At 37.2% G+C, this 24,148-nt stretch overlaps 1 protein-coding gene across 1 annotated transcript in view; it reads right to left on the reverse strand.

The window, feature by feature from the left end:
• Window positions 1–3,328: 3,328 nt before the first annotated feature.
• Window positions 3,329–24,148, reverse strand: part of LOC135157263 (uncharacterized) — a 29,954-nt gene continuing 9,134 nt past the window's right edge. The window contains exons 2-10 of the mRNA XM_064112259.1: window positions 17,154–17,376; window positions 15,253–15,438; window positions 14,672–14,783; window positions 11,181–11,360; window positions 10,265–10,421; window positions 8,857–9,023; window positions 7,864–8,000; window positions 6,212–6,378; window positions 3,329–5,669 (exon numbers count right to left, since the gene is read on the reverse strand). Coding sequence (XP_063968329.1) covers window positions 4,971–5,669; window positions 6,212–6,378; window positions 7,864–8,000; window positions 8,857–9,023; window positions 10,265–10,421; window positions 11,181–11,360; window positions 14,672–14,783; window positions 15,253–15,438; window positions 17,154–17,250 — 1,902 coding nt within the window. The 5' untranslated portion in view covers window positions 17,251–17,376 and the 3' untranslated portion in view covers window positions 3,329–4,970. The remainder of the gene's footprint in view (window positions 5,670–6,211; window positions 6,379–7,863; window positions 8,001–8,856; window positions 9,024–10,264; window positions 10,422–11,180; window positions 11,361–14,671; window positions 14,784–15,252; window positions 15,439–17,153; window positions 17,377–24,148) is intronic.

Genomic DNA, 24,148 nt, shown 5'->3' on the forward strand with positions numbered 1-24,148 from the left:
AATTGTGAAAAAATCCTCTTCCTCTTCCCACGAGTTTCTTTCCCCGTCTTTCTCTCCTTACCCTACCCTTTTCCGTGCCCCTGTTACACCCACAAGTGTAATAACACTTTACCCACAAATGTAAACACCTACAAATGTAATAACACTTTGCCCACAAATGTAATAATTTTACCCACAAATGTAAAATGCACCTTACCCACACATGTAATATTTTTTGATCGCCCACAAATGTAATGAGTTTACTAACAAATGTAATAAATTTGAAGGGATTTTTGGCGGATCTGTTCTAAACTAAAACCCTATAGTAATGCTTTCATATAGCGCAAAGTCAGTTTTTTTCTCCAGACCCGGTTATATAAAACATTTAAACAATCTTCAAACAAAGACCCCAAAATTAAATCATAATGTTGAATAACATAGAAATATAGCGTAGTCTTTGCTCCATACCCAGATATTTCAAATAGCAAATAATAATAATAATAAATAATAATGAACAAAGACCCCACGATCTTACTAATGCTGAATAACGTGTGTGTGTGTGTGTATTTGAGTTTTGTCAGACGTGTATCAATCAGATATGATTATTTACGTCTGGGACCGTACTTTTAACGTCACCATCCGAAAGACGTGACCAGGGCTCGAACCTCTGCATCGTTTTGTAACTTCCCTCCATAGCTTGGATTACAGGCGCACGCCACAACGCCCAGTTGAATAACATGGAAATATAGCGTAGACTTTCCTCCAGACCCAGTTATAAAAAAATCATTAAAAAAAAAACAACAACAACAAATACCACACAATCTTATCAACATTTACAGCATGGAAATATGGTGTAGTCTTTCCTCCAGACCCAGTTATTTCAAAATGGCAAATCATAAAAAACAATAAAAACAAACAATACCTTAACAACGACCCCACAATCTCAATGAAGTTGAATAACATGAAAATATAGCGCAGTCTTCCCTCAAGACCCATTATTTCAAAATAACAAATTATAAAAATATACAATAAAAATAATTAAACGAAGACCCCACAATTGTATTGATGTCGAATAACATGGAAATAAACGTAGTCTTTCTTCCAGACCCAGATATTTCCAATAACAAATCATAAAAAACAAAGACCCCAGTCTTACTGATGTTGAATAACATGGAAATATAGTGCAGTCTTCCCTCTAGACCCAGTTATTTCAAAATTACAAATCATTTAAAAAAAAGTTTAAAAAGAAACAAAGACCACACAATCTTCATTCTTATTAATGGGCCCCCCCCCCCACCGTTGTATATCATTGGTTGTAGTAGGTCTGTAGTTTGGGAAATGTCAAAAGATGAATCGATGAAACAGTCAATATGGGGATTTATCATAATTTTATTCCACGTGAACAACCAAGGAGGCAGCTAGCTAAACCGGTAGAAGACAAAGGAAATTCAACTGTTACACCCACACACGATTCATCAGTCAATCTCAAAAAACAAAACATCTCATTGAACGCATGCATCGTCTGCAAAATCTGTTACATTCAGCAAATTACAGATGGTTTTATGATAAAAATACAAGAACTTACCAAGTCTCCATGGATAATCATGTCTTCATCTCCCTTCATTTACCGGAAGAAATTGGACTGGTAAATTTAAGAGCAACCGTCCACGTGCTTTGGTCGAACTACTATACAGTGTAGTAGTATTTTTACCGGATCAGTTTACTTTCACTGATAACGCTCATTTACATATACCGGTAAGCATATTTATATGTAAGGACGTTCATTTGTCATCTTTCGCGTCGTAGACGATGGTGATTGGCCCCATGCAAATATGATGCAAATTTTGTTGATACCCAAAAGGGTGAATAAACTTTCGTACCATGTGCTTTGATAAGGTTCAACAAACTTTTCTAAATGAACGAAGAACATTTCGAACAGAGAAAAATATATTACTTTACGGTTTTAAACAAGTTGTTAAATCTGACGTTGATTGGCTGAGAAGTACCCAAGGTGTCTGACTGTTAATATGGTGACTATTAGGATAAAATAGATATGGTGAGATAAAACATCGACAAAAGTTCTATCATGAAACGGCCAGACAAGCAATTAATTTGGACAAAAGGGAGGGGTAAAGAGGACGGGATGAAAAGAGAGAGAGATAGAATGAAATATTTTTTAGAAAGAAAGATAGATTGACAGACAGATAGCTAGATCGACTGAGAGATAGATGTATAAACAAGTTATAAGATAGATAGATTAATAGACAGGCAGATATACCGATAGATAGATAGACAAACAGATAAAAAGATAGATATATGGTTAGACAGAAAGATGTATAGGTATAGCTGGATATATAGACTGATAGACAGGCAGATAGATAGCCCGGGGGGGGGGGGGGGCAGTCAAATATATTGCTGTACACACGCGTGACCAAAAAAAAAACGCGTTTAAAGGGGTGTTTTTTCAGTTTTGGACGTGCACTCGTTAAGGGTATCAAAAACACCGATTTTCAAAAAAGGGGTAGTTTTGAAAGACTGGTCAATTGTCAATCGCAGGGTCAAACGTATTTAGGGTAAGTTTTTTTTTCCAAAGCTTTTGTTTAAGACTAGCCAAATGTATTTAGTGTATGTTTTTTTCAAGCTTTTTCCCCCGGGGTCATAATCTGGCGACAATTTGTTTAGGGGCCAAATGTGTAAATAAAGCCCGCGAAAAACTTGTTTAGGGGGTTATTTTGCACACAGAGAAAAACTCGTTTAGGGGGTTTGGAAATACATTTGACTAGCTCACCCCCCCCCCCCGGGATAGTTAGATAGACAGACACATGAATATATATTGACAGACAGGCAGATAGATAGATAGACACATGAATAGATAGACGGATAGATTAGATAGATAGATAGATAGACACATGAATAGATAGACGGACAGATAGATAGATAGATAGACACATGAATAGATAGACAGACAGATAGATAGACACATGAAGAGATAGACGGATAGATTAGATAGACACATGAATAGATAGACAGATACATATAGGTAAAGGTAAGGTAGATGGATAGATACATGGAGAGAGATGGATGGACAGACTGATAGATATAGATCGATAGACAGACAGAAAGGTAGATAGACTCACAAACAGAAAGACAGCCAGATAAAGAAAGAAAAATAGATAGACAATAGATTGATAGACAGATAGATAAATAGATAGACATATTGATAGACAGACAGATAGACATATGGATAGACAGACAGATAGATGGATAGAGAAAGAGGGCGGGGTTGAGTTGCACCTATGCATCAACAAATACTCCACACTTAAAAAATGAATTTTTAATACTATATATATAAAATTGCTTTTTTATTCTAAGTATTCTACAAATAACAATGGTAAATTTCATCATGAAGACATGATTGTTAAAAGTACTATTTCATAAAATATCATAGCATAGTATTAAAGGAAAGACATGAAGTAAAGCCTTATGAAGTTTGATAAAGATTCACTAAATTTAAGTCATACTAGACTATCGAGTATAACCATAAGTAATTTTCTTCTCAAAAGAAAACAAGAAACAACGTTTTTAGGTGTTACAATAGATGAAAATGTAAACTGGAATGAACATATACGATGTATAGCGACTGTTATCTCTAGAAACGTGTACTTAACAAAATGAAAGACATAATTCTAGACACTTCCCTTGTCATACTATGCAATTCATGATTATTACCTTATATATCGTACTGCAATATAATATATAAAAATGTTAATGCAATATACTGTACTCCTTAATGAAAAAAAGCCATTCGAATTTGTACTGAATCGCAATATCTTTCTCACCAATCCATTATTCCACTAACTAAAGACTAGCAGTATATTTGACACAAATTTATTTCAAAGTTTACTACTTATGTTTAAGTACTTAAATAACATTTTGCCGTTTTCATTCCACAAAACTATGAACGCATCTATTTATTCTTACCCTACACCGATAGCATTCAATTTTTTATTTAATTAACCCTAATTTGCTCATTGGGTGATTTCAAGTCCGGTGTTGCATTGTTGGTGTTGGAAGCACGATTTGAATTGCTTCCCCTAGCTCCAAAACCTATTCTCAGTTTGTAAACCTGATCCAGATCACATTATTGACACCATAACAACTAGTGAGTGACTTTTCAGGACCATCTTCATTTTATGGTTGGTGTTATACTCGTGTTAAAATTGACCTAACACCAACACCAAAAGGTCAACACTGAACTTGAAATCAACCATTGTGCAGAGATCCATTAGACACCATGGTCCTGATTTAGGGATCTCTAAAACCAAAGTCGGCTATCAATTGACTGTCATCTCAAACGTTAAATCCATGTTATTATCAGAATATTCGAAGTAAATTTTTTCTATCAATATTTCAGTTTATCATGAAATCATTCTTCCCTTGACCTTTACACAATTGCTCAACTATATAAACACGTTGTGAACTCAATATTAATAACATTTCAAAAGAGACCGTAAGGATTCAAATTTAAATCTAGCGACCTCTCTCGGGAACTTTTTAAATTTTTATTGTAAATAGCCATTTGAGCACTTACTTTAAATATTCACTAAATGTACATTAGAAAACTACTGGAAAGGTTCATACATGTATACCGACATTTTCAGTCCATTCATGCTTGAGAAGGTCATGACATATACACATGCACCCCCTAAAAAACCCTCAGATATTTTATTTTTTGATCGGTAAGTTTATCCAATAAAACACATTTTCAGTTTGAATTATTCACACAGGCATCAAAATGATCAAGTAGTGAAATTGAAAAGTGAAGAGGAATTTTGGGAAGATTTACCTAAACTACAGACAGGCTTTTAATCTGTTAACACTGTCAAACCATCTATCCATAATGTCCAAGTCAAATTTCAATACTTCAGCCATTCCTTTCTCGCTGTTCCCATCATTCTACTTCCCCCTCTCTCTACTAGTTTTGATTATATTCACACCGATCTCTTCGGCTTACGAACTTTGCCCATGAGCTTCAGAGCATTCCCGATGCCACCTTCCTCTGGCTTTCCACCTTTCTTGTTACCAGAATGAGAGCTCTTCACTCCATGCATCTCCGGGAGTATCATCTCCTGTGAAGCACTTCCGGTGTTGTTCCTCATCCGCTTCATGACCGCTAGGCTACCGGATAGAGTGTCATTTATTCCATGCATCTCCATGAATCTAATCTCCTGCGAAGCGCTTCCAGTATCCTTCCTCGACTGCTTCATGACCGCTTGGCTACCGGAGTGAGTGCCATTCGTTCCCTCCTCCATTCCAACGAGATTCACACTTACGGCGTCAAGCAACGCAGCCCCCTGCCTGCCTCCGTGAAGCAGCAAGCTAGAGTCATCAAGGAACAAGCAAGCGATGACAAACCTCCCGATGCTCAACCCACCTTGCTGGTACGCACCGTGCGCAAAGCTGTTCGTGGCTGCCTTGATATCCCCGTAAATCTCGTATCTATGCTGGAACAGAATCAATAGCTCCTCTAGCATGTCGATGGTGAACTTCAAACAGTTCCCCATCATGCAAGAGAGTAGGTCTTTGATGTAACCTAGTAGTTTTTGGGCGATCCTGAGTTCGTTACACTTTGTTAGAGACTGGGCAATGTCTTCAAGAGCTGTGCCAAGTAGTTGGAGACCTTGATATACCTAGATAAAACAATAGACAACACAAATAGCATCCAATTCCAGATGGGCTGAGGAAACTTTATTGATATGAAGACACCATAATCCTGACACCATTAAAAAATGATTACAAAAATAATACATAATAAATAATAAAAATGATAATAATAATGATACTACTACTATTGATAATAATTATAATAATAATGATAATAATAATTACTACTACTGCTATCTAGGTTCATGGACTAAATTATCTTACTTGCAGTACATAGCAATGTTTTATACATAGCAATGTTTTCCCGGCTTTTAGCCAGGATAGAGACAAGACAAAATTATGCAGATATTTTATTTTGATCTGGGACCAAATCAAAATAAATTTGCTGCAAAATCGGTTAATTAAAAACACATTTTTAAAGGTCATAGCCCTCACACCACAACCATTTTGGTTCACGTGCATTAAATTAATTTAATATAGTAGAAAAATGAAATAGTGACATGCACTTTGGGAAATATAGCAAAATTGAAAATGTAAAGATGATTCATACTCAGGGACTGGTTCTTACCTCTCCTAAATTGAATGCAATAAAGGCATCTCTAAACATTTGAACAGTGTCAAGGGTCTCCTTTACGCATTCTTGAAAGTGATCAGGACCGATTTCCAAACCTATGTATATACCACGGAAGAGCTGCATCAAATCCGATTCGCCAGATTCATTGTAATAAGTCACATCTATGAAAAGAAAAAAAAACAATGATGTCTGGAAATATGCTGATGGAAAGATGTATCATAATGTGTATTCATAGTGTTTCCACACAGTTGCCTGTATGAAGATGTGATTCACAGTGTGTTCACACAGTTTCCTTTATGAAGATATGATTCAAAGTGTGTTCACACGGTTGATTCAGTGTGTTCACACAGTTGCCTATATGAACATGTGATTCACAGTGTGTTCACACAGTTGCCTGTATGAAGATGTGATTCTCACTGTGTTCACACAGTTGCCTATATGAAGATGTGATTCACAGTGTGTTCACACAGTTGCCTATGTGAAGATATGATTCAAAGTTTGTCCAAACAGTTGATTTACAGTGCACACAGTTGCCTATGTGAAGATATGATTCAAAGTGTGTCCACACAGTTGATGCAGTGTGTTCACACAGTTGCCTATATGAAGATGTGATTCACAGTGTGTTCACACAGTTTTCTATGTGAATATATGATTCAAAGTTTGTCCAAACAGTTGATTTACAGTGCACACAGTTGCCTATATGTAGATATGATTCAGTGTGTTCACACAGTTGCCTGTATGAAGATGTGGTTCCCAGTGTGTTCACACATTTGCTGATGCAAAGATGTGATTCACAGTGCATTCACAGTTGCCTTTATGAAGATGTGATTCACAATGTATTCTCACAGTTGCATGTTCACACATTTGCCTATATGAAGATATGATTCAGTTATGTTCATACAGTTGCCTATTATATGTGATGATATGATTCACAGTGTATTCACACAGTTGGCTATATGAAGATACGGTTCAGAGTATATTCACACAGTTGCCTATATTAAGATGTGATTCACAGTGTGTTCACATAGTTGCCTGTATAAAGATGTGCATCACAGTGTGTTCTCACAGGCGCTCTTATGAAAATATGATTCAGTGTATTCACAGTTGCCTAGGTAAAGATGTGATTCACAGTGTGTTCATATAGTTGCCGATATTAAGATGTGATAAGATTCCAAGCTGATCTTGGAAGTGCCAGTGGAATGCATTGAGAGCGAGGGCCATGGAGCAACGGACAATAATAATATTTACATTCATATAGTACTTCATACTTTGTGTTTCTAAGCGCTTTACATGACTGTTCCACACATAAAGTGCACCATCACCGCTCCCTTGGGAGTATCCTGACCAGGCAACCATTTTTTTTAAATTAATTGGCGCACACATGCCAATCTAATCACATTGACATTCATATCCTACTGGGTACCCATTTAACTTCTGGGTGGAGAGTGACAAATGTGGATAAGTGCTAGCTTGCCAAAGGTCATTAGCACTGGGCAGGATTCGAACACTTGACCCTTGGTTTAAGAGTCAAGTGACTGAACCACTACATCATGACACCTTCACAATATAGCATGAGGAACAATGCACAAACTATCACATGCCATGACACATGACCTTTGACCTCTATCAGAGTACGTAACGCATACCTAACTCCATGATGCTGGTGTACTTCCTGTTCATCAGGTATCTGACTTGATAGGATCCATTCGGAAGGTAAGAGGACATCGAAACATCCCCTTTGCTTACTGGGCGACTTCCAGGATTCTGCCCACCTTGAACGTATCTAAAATAATTGTGAATGATTTTCTTTTATACATTTAGATCATCAATGGGACTGGTGTACATTTAACAAAACATTGGAGGAGCAGTAGAAGGAGAGGAAAAATGGTAATAGAACTAGTAGATGTAGTATGTGTAGTATAGTAGTAGTGGTAGTAGTAGTAGTAGTAGTCAGGGGCGTTTCCAGGATTTTTCAAAAGGGGGGGGCACATTTTCCGCGAGGAAAAATTTGACAAGAAAAAAAATATATAAAGGGTTTTACCAAAAATTAAGGGGATTTTGTCCACGAACAAATTTGACAAGCCAAAAAAAAGGTCTTCACTTTCAAACGGGGGGGGTTGGTACGGGCTGGCTGTGCCCCCCCCCCGATCTACCAGTCGTAGTAGAAGTAATAGTAAAAATGATAATACATACAATTTGTATAGCGCAGTTTCCATCTTAATCAGAAGTGCTTCAGAGCAAATTACAGAAAGGGATTTTAAAAAGTACATAGCAAGTATGAACTACCGTACACAAGGTTAGCAATCTATGTGTGTCAAAGAGCACCATTATATATAGTAGTAGTAGTATAAGTAGAAGCATGTTGAGGACATCCTTCCTTTTATACCTACCCGTTGTCTAGGTATTGAAAAGGTTTAGGTATCAAGACTACAATGGTACACCAGTCTATTACAGGACCCTACTTTGTGATTCACAATCTTTGAGGATAGTCTTCATTATAGACCTACATTATTTGAAGTCCAGGAATTGAAAAGGTTTACATATCAAGACAAATCTATGGTTTGCACTGCATGTCTATTACAGGACCCTGCTATTTGTATGACATTCTTTGAGAACACAGTCATATTCCTCAGACCTACCTGAAGTCCAGGTATTGATTGTCACTTGCTCCCTTTGGAAATATTCCAATCCAGTCTTTCCTCGAGGCTTGGTCTTCAGAAATGGTCCAGGACACAACCAGCTTCCCGGCCCAGGCTACTTTCTTGGAACTAATGCTCATGGAATGTGACGAGGCTACCTCGATGACCTGTTCAAAATGGTAAGGATGAAAAATCAAATGAGCTGAAGTGAGATAAAAGAAGAGGGGGAGACCCTTCCAGGAGTGTTCATTATCTAATTTCTAGTTTCCTGAAATGAAATAGAATTTTACATTTTAACTCATTCTCAAGTACTTGAGAAATGGTTTAAAACATGAGCAAAGGCTTGTTCAATTCAACATTTAGTATTAAAGGTTATCCATAGCAAAGCAATCTACTATCAACTTTATGGTCTACAGGAGAACAAAAACTTGTTAGTTTTCAGGAGTTAAACACTAAAAGTATCATGCTTAAAACACAACTACCCAAGTCGAAGCAAACCTACAGAACGGATTATGCAAAGCATGTATTGTTTGCCTCTCCTAGTTAAATTTTGCCTTTAAAATGTCACGATATTCTGTGGTCCCAAAGTTTTTAACACCAATTAGCAGATTCACTTGTGCATGTAGGCCTAATTGCTTTCACCCCATTTTGGGAAATGGAGGGGTGGGGGCATGTTCCCCTTGTATCCTATAAAAAAACCAATTCAGGAAACCAGTTTGGAAGATCGCTTTGCTAGCGTTCCCACCTGATCACACAAAAGTGGTTTTCAAAATCACTTCACGTAAAGCAATCTTGTTGCTGTGGAAATGCTCTCATGAGTCAGTGGGGTGACACGTTTCGCGCGAAATTCGAAACCGCAGCATAGGCATTTTATAGCTGTCGTGTGGAGTAGCGTGCTCAAAATGAGCGAAGATCGCTTCCCGAAAAACAGTTGTGTCCTCACGCTAAAACCAGTTTAACAAGGCAGAGCGTTCTTGAAAACTACATCGCGAGGTGGTTTTCTGAACCGGTTTGTAAGATCGCTTTGACCGTTCTCACTACACGTTAAACTAGTTTCCCGTAACCTACTTTTTTGGGGGAAGGTAGTGAGAACGGTGTCTCTACTCCCCCAATGTGCACCTCATGTTTTGATAAGGAATTTCATGCTGTGTTCGCTCCAGACGATTGTCTAGTGTGACACCAGAGATAGATCTAAACGGGGTATATAAGTAACAATCAGGGATTATGTCAAGATTGGTGACTGGGACTCTGGAGAAAACCTACCATACGACTCAGGCCAAGGCCACAGACAGAAAATTCTGGCCTTGACATCCGTCATCCGTGTTTAAAGTAATACATTGTAAGAAATGGTCTTGGGCTTTAAATAATGTTTTGGAATTTTCCTAATCTTTAAAAGTCCTACTATCACCTGATCCTTGTCATTCAGCCCATACGCTATCCACCAACCGGCGTCATTAACCCGGAAGAATGGGTTATTAATGAATGCTGCAGTGGTTAGGTTATGAGGAATCTTTCTCCATACATTCCATGATGTATCCCTTGAGGGTTGCCAAGTTTGCCATAATCTACAAGTAGGAGAGAAAAAAAAAATTCCAAGTTACATTCAAGCGAAAGGACTTTTTCACAGCTTGTATTAAGAAAAGAAATTTCTGGGCACCGTCTTACAAGAGCAGTGATCCTAGGGGGTCACTTCCATTGAAGAAGTGACCGCATCCGTGAGTAAAAAAAAGTACAGAAAAAAAAAATCTGTGTGGAAGTTTGGTGACCCTCATGTAGCTCTACCAGGTGGATGAAAAAAAAATCAAAATTGGTCAAAAAAGTAGAAGCATTTTTTTGTGATTATGAATAAATTTTGCATGAATTAGGATAAATAATTTTCTAGTCAAAATTTTTAAATTCTGTGTACAAGTTTGGTGAACCTCATGCAGCTCTACCAGATGGAAGAAAAATATAGAAGAAGCATTTTTTGTGAATTTGAAAATTGCGCATAAATTAGCATATTTAATGAGTTTCAAAATTCTTTTTTAAAATTTTGAATCCCCCACCTAGTGCTATCATATAAAGCAAACAGAATTAAAATTGGACTTGAAATAACGAAGAAGCATTTCGAAATTGTGGACGGACGACGGGCGCCACGCCACAACTAAACTCATCTGGCCGGATGAGCTAAAACGGTATTGATCTCCTGTCAAAATTTCCTGGGATTATTTTATATTTTGAATATTTCACAGCAAAAGTAGAAAAATTCCTGGAAATTCATGAAATTTCCGAATGAATGGATACACTGCAAAAAACTCTTGAAATACAACATTTTTGATACTTACTGCCCATTGGTTAGTTCCACTGCAAATATTTCTACTCCATTGTGAAAATTCCTACTCATGACCAAGTTATTCTGCACCCCTTTCTGCTCAAATGGAATCTTCTTGCCAGTCTGAGTCCATGATCCCCACGAGCAGTAACTCCAGGGATTATCCACCATGTCACACGCAGCCTGGGCGCACCTAAATAACATGTACAAAATAAAACAGGCAATATGATGAAGACGCAGCAAAACGACACTATTTCCACTACTTTAATTCATCATCGATTGATCGGAAAGGCTAAGTTGAAAAAGGTTTACATTTGTAATCTCTACCTTTAATTTTCACTTTAAAAGACTGATCCACAATACCAGTCTACCTCAAGTTTACATAAATTTACACGACCGATGTAAAAGAATAGTTAACGAAACCTTTTAAGAAAAGCCCCCCTGCTTGTTTCGAAAGGTTGCGTTAACACACCACTCAATTCTCAACACAACATTTCGAGACAAGTGAGGGGACTTTTCTCAAAGGAAACGTTTTTGTTGGCACATCGCAATGCACTGCAACACAACACTTTGAGATAAGCCAGTTTACAGGGCTCGAAATAAAAAATTCAAAGGGGCAAGGCAATTTTTTTAATAGGGAACTTAAAGTATTAGGGAAGGTGGTGCTCACTTCAGGGACATCCAAAGCCATTAAGAAAAGGTCATCATTAGTTAAATGTACTTTTCAATGGGACACATGCACTGGATCACCACAGGGCACCAAGGCCTCGGGCACAAAGGGAACTTTAATAGTCTACAAATATTTGGAAGAGCATCAAGGCCATCTTGAGGGCATCAGAGACCATATCCTTGGGTGATCTTGAGTTAATTTTAACCCTATGATACCATACTGTCTGAGGTTAACCTTTAGAATAGAAAAATCTTCAACTCTGAAAGATTGCAAAATATTACAGATTAAACAAACAGATGTTTATAATTGGCTTTAATTCCCTTATCTGAATGACTTAATCAGGATCGAGTACAAGCTACAGAGATTCTTGACTGTACAGTCAAAATTTATATTTCAAATTCAAGAATACAGTATACACCTATAAGTGATGAAGCAGAGTCCTGCCTTGACTGACTTGCCATTTTAAGCTGACCTTGACCTTGGCCTCTACGAGAGGTTATTTCAAACGGCCCCAACTCGGAAAGTACCGGCCTCAATTTCCAATTAATCAAAATATACCATTTACTGTACATGCATGTAGCCATAGGCCTATAAACTATCAATTGTGTGGTACTTCTGTGGTATACATAAATACACTTGGCATGCCTGGGTCTGTAGTAGATATGAAAACAGTGTTTTTCATAACACTGTAAACGCACAATCGCAATAGGCAATCCCCAAGGCGTAGACTGTTGAGGATTCATAGGCGATGTCTACATCAGGGACCTATCCACAGAGGATAAGTCTATTGTTACTGGGTTGCTGAGCATTGTCACAGCACCCCCAGTAACAATAGATAATCCTCCGTGGCCAGGTCAATGGTCCACATGGCCATTTCTTACAAATCATAATATACCATCTACTGTACATGTATGTATCCATAGGCCTATCAATTGTGTGGTACTCCTGTGGTACACGTAAGTTTGTAAATTTCTGTGTGTAGTATCTGTGTGGTTCCTATGTTGAACACGTTTGTTTCACAAAAATTATCCCAGGAATGTTGAAGATATCACACATGTTCTGCAGTATTACTCTGCTGTACGTCTGTGGTACATTCAAGTCCTAAAATATTCTGTTTTACCCATGTTACATCCATGTTGAACTTGTAAGTAACACACACACACACAGATGCCACAGGAATGACAAATGCATCGCACACATTCTGTTGAAATTGTCCCATTCACTGTGTGGTGTTCCTGTTGTAATTTTGTAGTATTGTCTGTGGTGCTTTCCTGCAAGAATTCTGTGGTACTGTTCTGTGGTAATGTCTATCGTGTGGTATTCCTGTGGTACTGTCCTGCGATAATTCAGTGGTAATGTCTGTTGTACTGTCCTGAGGTATTCCTGTGATACTGTCCTGCAGCAATTTTGTGGTAGTGTCTGTGGTAATGTCCTCAAGTATTTGTGTAGTTCTTTCCTGTGGCACTGTCCTATGGTACTATGCGTCATATGGTAGTGTATGTGCATGGTATTACCCTGTAGTAATGTATGCAGCATGTACAGGTGTATAATTGTCCTGTGGTAGTTTTATACAGGAAGTCAAGTGGTATTCCTGTGGTGGTCCTGCGGTTATTACCACCTGGGCCTCGTTGCATAAAGTTACCATTATGGTAACTTTACCATGCAATGGTAACTTGCATGGAATCCTTGATTTTGAGTGGCTGTTACCACAGTAATTACCACGAGATGGCAAAGTTTCCATAATAGTAACTTTTATGCAACTGACCCTGGAGGTAATCCGTGGTATTTTTCTTTAGAACCTCCTGTGCTATTACCACAAGACTTTATTGCAGGATTGTAGCAAAGGAACTGTCCTGTGGTAAATGTCCAAAATTACAACAGGACAGGTCCTGTAATACTTTTTTGTTGTAAATCGTGTGTTACTTACCACAAGGTACCACAGGGTAGACCCATTCACCCTTAACCGTTTACATAAAGGTAAGCCTGCAAAGTTTTTTGCACAAGGGAGCTGATGTGGTATTTTTTACCAATACGCTAATTTTTTAAGCCTACAAATTTACAATGTATGGAACGAAAGCGGTTTCGAAGTTATGGATCATTTTGCAGTTGTAGTTGGACCCCAAATTGCAAAAAAAACAACAACATGGGTTCATGTGGAAATCCAGCAGCACAAATAATGTTTCCAACTAATTCATAAATGTGCCTAAATCATATTTTAAGCTGGTTGTGATGAGAATAGTGTCATCAAATTTATGGAAAGGAATAAAACATGTAGGAAAATAAATTCCAAAACATATTACTTCATACGCTTGAGCAGAACTTTATATGTACAAGCAGACACCAAAAATTTGTTATTGTGGTCTTATCAGATTAAACAAATATCTATCATTTATTATTATATTTATTATCAACGTCCGAGATGTCAGTTATATTACATAACTTTGACCAGAACCATATCAAGCAGACATCAAAATTAAGATTGTGGTCTTACTAAATTAACAAGATTTCTATTATTAAATAATATATTTATTATCAACATCCGAGATGTCAGTTTGGGGTTGGGGCTATTACCCCTTCTCCGTTGTGAGATGGATCCAAATAAGATAATATTTGTTTTATATTATAATCATTACTATATTATAAATTGAACCAGTCTAATGTAAGAGATTAGGTCACACCTGGCTCTTCATAGTTAAACCAAAAGTTTATATCAGAGTTCAAATAATTGAACCCGACTTCAGAATATGGGCCTATGAATCTGGAACAAGCAAAATACGCTTGACCGCCTACGTACGTGTGTGTGTGTGTGTGGGTGGGTGGGGGAATATACCTACCTGTATACATAGCCACCCCGCCCGACAGCTCCAATCATGATCTTCCCGTTGCGGTAGTTGTATCCCATTGTCTGGGCCATGGGTCTGGCGAGAATCGAGAATGTAGGTGAAGCTGAGAGTAAAGATATAGATTGGATTATAGAGTAATTTTGATTGGTTCTTTGTCATTTTTTGAATGAAAATGCACATGTAATGGCGATCTTGATTGGTCGTTTCCTTTATGTAATTGATTGGAAACATTTGTTTAATGTAGTACTTCCATGAAGCGGGGGGGGGGGGGGGGGTTATATTTCATAAGCTGTTCATTGACTTTGAAGTGTCAAAACATTTAAGGTGTACTCCGCGTCGAGTAAAATAATAATTTCTGAATAAATACAGTAAGTAAAATTCACCTAGCAAAACACTGAAAATTTCATAAAAATCTGATAACAAACTGAACATTTTATCATCTATCATGAATATAGATGAGCTGATGATGTCATGCATACTTGTACAAGTACATGCAAGTGTCTACCTTGTAATAACAGCCCCACCTCTCTACCCCCCTCCCAGCTTCGGATCTGACACACATGTCTTCTTACAGGACATAGCCTTCCATGCTTTGAAGCTGTTGCCACCCGAGTGTTGCCAAGTCCTGTGCATCCCGCCAAAGGGAGAGATCATGAAACCTTCGTACTTGGTGGTGTAAGTGTTCTTTATCATCGTTGCATCAGTACCAAGAAGGGCACTACCGGCTACCAGACCCCAACTGCAGCTGGTCGCAGTGCCTATATTGAAAGAGAAAAGAACCAGCAACCTTAATAGCGCCACCTAAGCTGCCCAACTTTAGCAAAAGGAAGCAAGTGACACATCAGTCAACTTTGAGTTATTGTTGTTTCTGAAACACCCTTTGTATGTTGCACGTTCACGCAAAATTTTGGGAAAGAGATGATCGTTCTATGGAAAGATGTTGAAGAAAATATGCTGTTAAATTGCATTGACACCTATGTAAATGACGAACACACATTGTTCATTTACATCAAATTATACTTTTGTAACTTGCTTCCTTTTGAAAAAGTACGGCAGTGAAGTCTTCATCTACTCACATCTAGCCAGTATCATGAAACATCCTGAGCTGTTTAGTCTTGTAATATAGGCACACTATATATTTTATGCAAAGCGTCTCCTTCTGTATCCAACACCCCCACACCATGTAATGCCAAACCGATTGAATATATACCCAGGGTTTGTACAAACATTCTGTACAAACAATCTTGCAACAGGTATGGATATCATGATCTGCTAGTGCTATGTAGCATTGAACACTGAACAACCAATGGCATACATCCAGCCCTACCAACCTGTAAACATACAAAATAGTAGCGATTCATTCAAAAAATAGAGTCAAAGCATATTTTCCCATAAATGACTGTACATAATATCTGGACAAAAAAGGAGTTTCCTTTACCTTAATGATATAATGTATACAAAAAAATTCAGAAAAACAAGTAAATCCATTCAAAAAGGAGTAGTTGGGAGGCCTGTATATCTACACACACCCACACGCACACACACATCCTCACACACACACACACACACATATGTATATATATATATATATGAATATGAGAAACTATACATGTACAAGAGCTATCTGCCCTTTGGAAAGAATTGGTGAGGCCGAAACAACGTCTCTGCCGGGAATCAAACCCGGGCCCCCAGCTTTGAATGCCGGTGCCTTAACCACTAGAACAAAGAGACAGGTTAGTGGCGAGGGCAACCCCAATCCGATTGACCTTCAGATAAACATATTTTTTTAATATTTCAATTAAATTTTCTGTCGGGTGTAGGTGAATTTTTAACAATGACAAGCCGCCATGCCTCAGTAGTCTGCAGGCGCAGACCCTGATTGGAACTTTGATCAACAAGTGTGCCTCCACGCAGACTAGCCCATACAAAACCTGAACGAGAGGGCCTTCAGTACACAAGGCATGAGTAGGCTGCACATTCAGACCCTTAACTCGAGTGAAGGATTTGCCCAGCAGACTAATGCCTCAGCTGGATCAAAGCTATTGCTTACATACAGTACATGTATGGGACAAATTATACAAATGTGAGAAATTAAATACATACATATAACGAGAGAAGATATATAAATATATATATACATATATATATATATATATATATGTTGTGAAAGAAATGAATGAAGAGAACAATGGTAGGTGTAGCTTCAAATCGGCAAGGTTCCCCAGAGCTATTTGCCCTTTCTTCATTCATTTCTTTTACAACATATTTAAATACAAAGAGTTGCCAAAGCTGTTGTACATAATGTCTCACATATATATATATATATATATATATATATATAAACATGTTCTCCGTCAAGAATAAATAGAAACTAGTCAAAGTGAAATTTTCTTTGACTTTTCATTGATTAAAACTCTTCTTCCTTAAAAAAAAACTTCCTTTTAAAAAAGGGACTGCAATCTCAGGAGGTTACCTTTACACCAGTACAGCCTTGATGTCACACTGATAGAGCGAGCGAAGACCATGAGATCCTTGCCATACCTGACTGCCGTCACAGAGTCGAAAATCATGGGTTGCTTGGGCTGGTTTGCCGGAATAGTATTGATGCCAACTTTCTTCCAAGCCGAGAAGTCCAAAAAATTCACCTTGTCTTGAGTGGCAGAGTATATCTGACCATCGGATGCTTGTACAAAAATCTATATCAAGATGATAAAAGTGCAGGATACATTTTATTCTCCGTTTTTTTTCAGAATTCAAGGACAGAGATATGTCTGCGTTGGCCACAATGCACCATTTATTTTGTGTGTTTCTTTTGTTTGAAACAATATGTGACGTTATAAGATGCTAGGATTGGGATGAAAGTTAAATGGAAACATTAAAAAAAAGGGTAGTGTTAGTGACCAACATCTTAGAAAGAAAATGGCTGTTCGAGAAAACAGCAATAGCTGAATTCATCTCAGAAAGGAGGCAGGTGGGGAGGGCATGTAGCCTGAAGAAATAATAAAAACAAGATTATAGATTGGATCCCTAGCACAGAATACGCCAGATGAAAAAAGCCAGACAGAAAAGGAGGTGAAAAGATGACCTCAGACTAGAATATAACGATCATGGTGATCTTACATGGAAGAGGATTGCACAAGACAGAAAGAAATGAAACATGTATTTAAAAACACAAATAATTAGATTTACAGATGAAGTATCCAAGATAATTAAGCGAAAATGGGAAGATGATTTCATTCTGACTTGTTGCTGTAAAAACTAAAACAAAAGAGTGGATGAACTGATTATCTGATGCATAACAGATTGCATGCTAGAAATCCTGGATTAATTGGCACTGCAAGTGCAAACGAAATGTTCGAAGCCAAGTTCAACTTTCTGAATCATGGTTGCATGACAAACCCCACTCATTGTACTCTTTATCACATCTTAATATCATATTTAATAATCCTTACAATAAGAGGGGAGGGGTGTTGCAATGTATGTCCCGGATCATTAATAATATATTTTCTAACCTCAACATCATTAACGAAATTATGGAAGCATGCAGTCTTTATTGAAATATAAGTTTTGGAAATCAAGAAAATTGTTGTATCAATTTGAAACATTTTCGCCCATCATCTTCTAGATGGTGCATGGGCCCCTCTCCCCCAAAATTTGTCATGATGAAGAAAAAAAAAAGAGAAAAGGAAATAAAGAAGGGTGAAATATGAAATCAAATTTTGAATATATATGTCGAAATCTATCACAAAATTGGGTATTTGTAATTAAAATGTCAAAATTTTTGCTTGCTCATTTCACTCACTCACAATTTTTGTATAAATCATTTAACCCCCTAAAAATTCAATATTCAATATTACCATTATCATTATCAGAACTCATCAACATCATTTAAATCATTACCAATTTTATGCATCACCACCATATCACCATCATCTTTATCACCATGACCACCACCATCATCATCATCATCTCCATCATCTAGCTCAGTAGCTGCTTCATCATCGATCATCTTAATCAGTGCATTGGGCAGGGCCTATCCGCCTACGGGGCCTGTCAACCTGAACTTCAATCCTATTCCTAATAGTAATAAACTTGTTCTAAATAACAAAAACCCTATTACCACATCATCTTTCAAAATACAAAATAGATAGTGAGTGTATGACAACATCGGCTCTCCCATTGGCATATCCACCATATTATAGATTGCGTTGTAAATATAGCAAAACAATCTCAGGATTTCCTTTAATTTATCTTATTTTACATCCGATTTTAATGAAATTTTAAGCATTTGACTTGTTGGTGTTTTTTCCTTTTTATTCAAATCGACTTTTTACTGCGATAGACTTGACCATTAAGGGAAAGAAGTGACAATTCAGATTAATAATTTGTGAGACTACTTCCCTACTTGAAGTAATTGGCCAAAGGAAACGAACGGGTTTGGCTCCCAGGCTATCTCAATCAGGCTACCATCAAGGAGCTTCCACTCGCCCGTGCCTCGTGCAGTGAAAGCGGGTCAACAAACTTCTTTGCTCATCAATATGCATGAATATAATGAAGTCATGCTGTTCATTGAAAGGCCAACAAACTTTCACCTCATGTTTATTATTCACAATGCCAGTCTGGATGGATGAGTAACACTTTTGAATGACAAATTTGCCAAAGTCGGAGTACTCCGAGAAGAATGACAAAATCTATTCTGAACGGAAAGAATATGAAGAAGAAGAAAATGACCTTAGACTTTACACTGTGACCTGCAACTAATAGGTTGGTTACCCTAACTGTGTCCAAGTTTCATGACATATATCCATTCACTTTCTTTCATGTCATTTCAAAAACTTAAGATTTCAATATTGATAACCCTGACATAGTCAAAATTAAAACAAACTTTGACTTTGATCATGTGACTTCGAACTCTTGCAAGATGATCTGTGTGATACTGGAATACCTTAATGTCCAGGTTTCATGAAATACATCCATTTACCTTTTAAGTTACTAAAATTACCCTAAATGTTGATTAAGATTTCATTGCTGGCGACGCCGCGGTGCCTTCGTCTTTAGTCTCACTCTACTATGCAGGCTAGACACCCCCCCCCCCTCCACAAAAAAGGGGAGGGCGGGGATAATTTTCACGAAACTTGGCATGTTTTCCAGCACTTTTTTTGCGGATTTTTGAAGACGGTCTTATGCACTTAATGTCATCAATTAAAAACATTTTCCTTTCAAGCTTGCTTACAGAACCACACAATCTTAATACCGACGTGCCTAAACGCGCATTTTTTCCCCGTGGGATAAACTGGATAAAGCACGGTGGTTCCCTACGCAATTGTTACCTTGACAACGCTTATTGATGCGAGCCTACCGCCAATGCTGGTGTGTTAGAATGACACGCACTTGAAATTGAACATAGCGATGATACAAGAGAGACTGGTGTTCTAATTATAATCTCATGAATATTAATGAGGGAAATGGGTGAACAAACTTTCGTATGACGCGGTTGGAATGAGGATGTAACTGGAAATCACATTACTCCGTGTTACATGTTCAGGAATATGATTATTATGCTTTTGTTAAATCCATCGCATAGGAAGCCATAATATTATGTATCAATGTGTATACTGCATATTTTCCTAATGTTCAGACAGCAACGACAACAAGACAAAAACAAATCTACTAGACATTCTCTTAATTTGAATGATAACATAATGTACTTGCTTTATTATGTTCACCACAACCAATTAAAATGAATTTCCATTAATAATATTGTACTCGTGATTAGTAACTTAAAATAAACGCATCATTATACCTCTTCAAAGTAAGAAAATATTGCGCTATTCAGAATGTTCTTGCTGTTATGCACACACGTCGTAATATGACCATCATGCATCATAGCTTCCTCTCAAATCACACAAAGATGTTGCATATAGCATTGAGATGGAGAAAACGATGTTCAATACGTATGAATATTCATAAGTATGGTGGGTGAACAAACTTTCATGCCAGATGTTGCATTGAGATGGAGAAAACGATGTACAATACGTATGAATATTCATAAGTATGGTGGGTGAACAAACTTTCATGCCAGTCCTTGGGTGGCGTCTGTGCTTTATATTACAGTGCACTAGTGATGCAAATTGCATTCAATCCTATAACGGTGTAGGCCTACAGCATAGACTCATTCTAGTGTTGTGCTGGCTGGAATCGGCAAAATAAATAAACAGTGCGAGATCCTGAAAGTTGGGGGAGAGCGACGGGACGGATATTAAAAGGTAATTTTTCAACAGACTGCTCCATTGCCAATACCTTGAGAGCAGGGGCGTCGATCCATTTTTCAGATTGGGGGGGGGGGGGGGCAAAATCATGAATCAACTTTCCAAAGGCGCTCGATCACACAAAACAAACAGACTCAAACACACACACACACATATGCCTATATGTATATATATATATATAGATTATATATATATATATATATATACACACACACACACACATCTCACCAACAAATTAAATTTAAAAAATTTAAAAAATAATAGATGCGAGCGCGAAGCGCGAGCTGAAAATTTTGATATTTTGATTTAAAAAAAAAGAGTTTAAGTGACGTTTTTAATAAAGAACAAGAAATATATCCAACAAAAGATTATTGCAAATCGAAGTGGGAGTTCTTTTGAGGTATAGAACTGAAAACGGGACATTCTATTCACCTATTCAATCATGAAAAGTATGGGTTTTTGCTACAGAAATGATGCGAGCGCGAAGCGCTAGCTGAAATTTTTTTATATTCTAATCTGAAAACCGGACATTTTGAGCACGATTTTAGATGAAGAACGAGTTGTGTATCTCAATCTCGCTTGCTGATTTCTGTGAAACATTACAATCTTATTTTATTTTTTGCACATGCGGAATTATTGGGGGGGGGGGGCAAAACGATATGTTTGCCCCCCCCAATATTTTCATTGGTGGGGCGGTTGCCCCCCCTGCCCCCCCCCCCCCCATGATCGACGCCTCTGCTTGAGAGCATTATGTCAAGCTAAAAAGTCATTTTTTTTTACAGAAATTTCACTCATGGGTCCATGCGACATGAACTGTTCTTTTTTCGTGAAAAAAAAAACCAGAAAAAATATAAATGGTTGGCCAACGCAACTTAGCGGGAGTAATTATAATGCCCATCATTTCTTAATTTCAACGATACATCATTACAAAAATAAAAAGTAAAGTAAATCACATATAAATTAGTTTCTTTATAATTACAAGGGCAAGAGGTGAACAAACTTTTTAAGGAACCCAATGAACGGAAAATACTGTTAGCTGATGTAGAGATGCAGGCAGGCTAGGAGAAATTAATTAATTATTCATACTTGTATTTGCGTATTCATGAGGGAAAGGGTGGACAAACTTTCGCACAATGTTTATAATGCGGGATTGTGATCCAAATACGACAACATTTGCTTTTGAAAGCCTTGTTTTAATTTTCAATGTAATTTCCTAAACATTTATGTGAGAATCGTGTACGTTTGTATCAATAATCATTTGATGTAGTTTCCGTTTTGAACCAAGACATCTGTATCAAAATGTAAACAATACCGTCAGCGAAACAATAATTAGACTTCACCGTTTTATTGAAAGAAAAGAAAATACAAATTTCATATATCGGTTCTCGAAGTTGATTTACATATTCATGACTGCAAGGGTGAACAAACTTTTGCATCCTTGTTTGTATGGCATGCACCATCACAGTAAAATATGATTGTGGGGCTTCATTTTGATGAAATCCTATATCATTTTGTATATTATGTATGCGTGTGCGTCTGCTTGCATGTGACCTATATAAACTGTTGTTTGTTCATAATAATAATCAATACAGAAATCCCCCATACAGTTTAGTCTCAGTTATACCACAATTATTTTGCGACGTATGGTTTTTATTTCATTATTAGGCCCGGTTATTAGGCCTATATGCCTTCGGGGCAATGCCTATTGAAAATGTCATCAGAAAGCGATGGTGATGTTTATCCCAAATGAGTTGAAATGAGACGAACACAAAGTTGTTTATGAACGATATGAATATTAAACCGATATAGGTCCATCATCATGATCATCGTTTGAGTTTAAACGAGAAAAACAAAACGATTTTTGTGTTTGTCCAAATAGGATTTGAGTCAGCGTTTTAAAAACTCATTTCGAGTAATTGTATGTGGAATTACTAACAGAAATTACACAGCAGTTACAAAGAAGTTGCCCGGGCTCAAATATAAGCAACGATTGCCTGTGTTTAAGTCAATTTGGTCACATGATGAACTATAGTAAATCATTTTGATCATTCCTGTGATTCTACTCTATTATTGCTATTTGTTTGTTTCATTGTTTGTTGTTCTTTTTAGGGGTGGAATTGTGCCTTACTTTTTAAGCGAATTCTCGAAACAAATATTATTTTCCTTCAATTTAATTTGAGATTTATTGACAATGTGGGCAATTTGAAAGCAATCTTGTTAAACTCCATTTTCTAGACGGTATGTTAAATCGCATCCTATTTCAAGCCGCTCTTGAAAGGGGTTGGCCTAATCAAAATATTACAAAACGTGTTTTTTTTTTCCAAGAAGGAAAAATTTGGATTGACTAGTGATTTAATGTGTAATTGCTGTAATAGACAGACAGATAGACATACATATTTAAACAGATACATATAAGAAAGATAGATAAATAGATAGATGGTTGATGGTTACAAGGGAGATTATGCTCACTTGTACGCTCATTATCTATAGAGGGCGACAAATACGATTCGAGTTTCTTACAAGATGATGCTGTATACAATTGACATGGCTATAACACTAAAGTAAACACTTTACCAAATGGTGTATTTGTTTCTCTTGATGGGTTTGGACTAGGTACAATTATTTTGTCATCTTGAATCAAAATATATTCACCAGAAAACTTTATACAAAAATGAAATATTTATTTCTTATTTTCATTTTGGTACCACTCCACTCGCCGACTCAAGCCAGCCTTCTCTCACCTACTCAGACAAGCCTTCTTTTCGAAAAGAATACTCTACTTTCAAACCTCCACTTTCTCGCCTTTCCAATAATCACCTCCATTTCTATCCACTTTTCCTATCTCAGTCCTTCCAGGACTTTACACAATAAATGGTGTACCGTAAACCTCTTTCGCGATTGGGGAAATATTTTGAATTACCCATATATTACAACACATTGGTAATTTCAACAAATTATTGTTGGCATTTAGGCCCCCTTGAGTTTGAGGAAAAGTAATTAAGCCATTAAGGCGACCGCACACCTTACGATTGGTCTGCGACCCGATTTCAGAATAAATTGTAGTAGAATTTGATGCTAACATTGAGACTTGGAATATCTTACTGTGTAATGTTCGATATCATCATACGAATACATATCTTCAAATCTGTGACTATACTATCATCCTACTTCGAATAAAAGCGAATTTAATATCTAGTCG

This window comes from Lytechinus pictus, chromosome 17 (assembly GCF_037042905.1).
Source record: "Lytechinus pictus isolate F3 Inbred chromosome 17, Lp3.0, whole genome shotgun sequence".
Classification (NCBI taxonomy): Eukaryota; Metazoa; Echinodermata; class Echinoidea; order Temnopleuroida; family Toxopneustidae; genus Lytechinus; species Lytechinus pictus.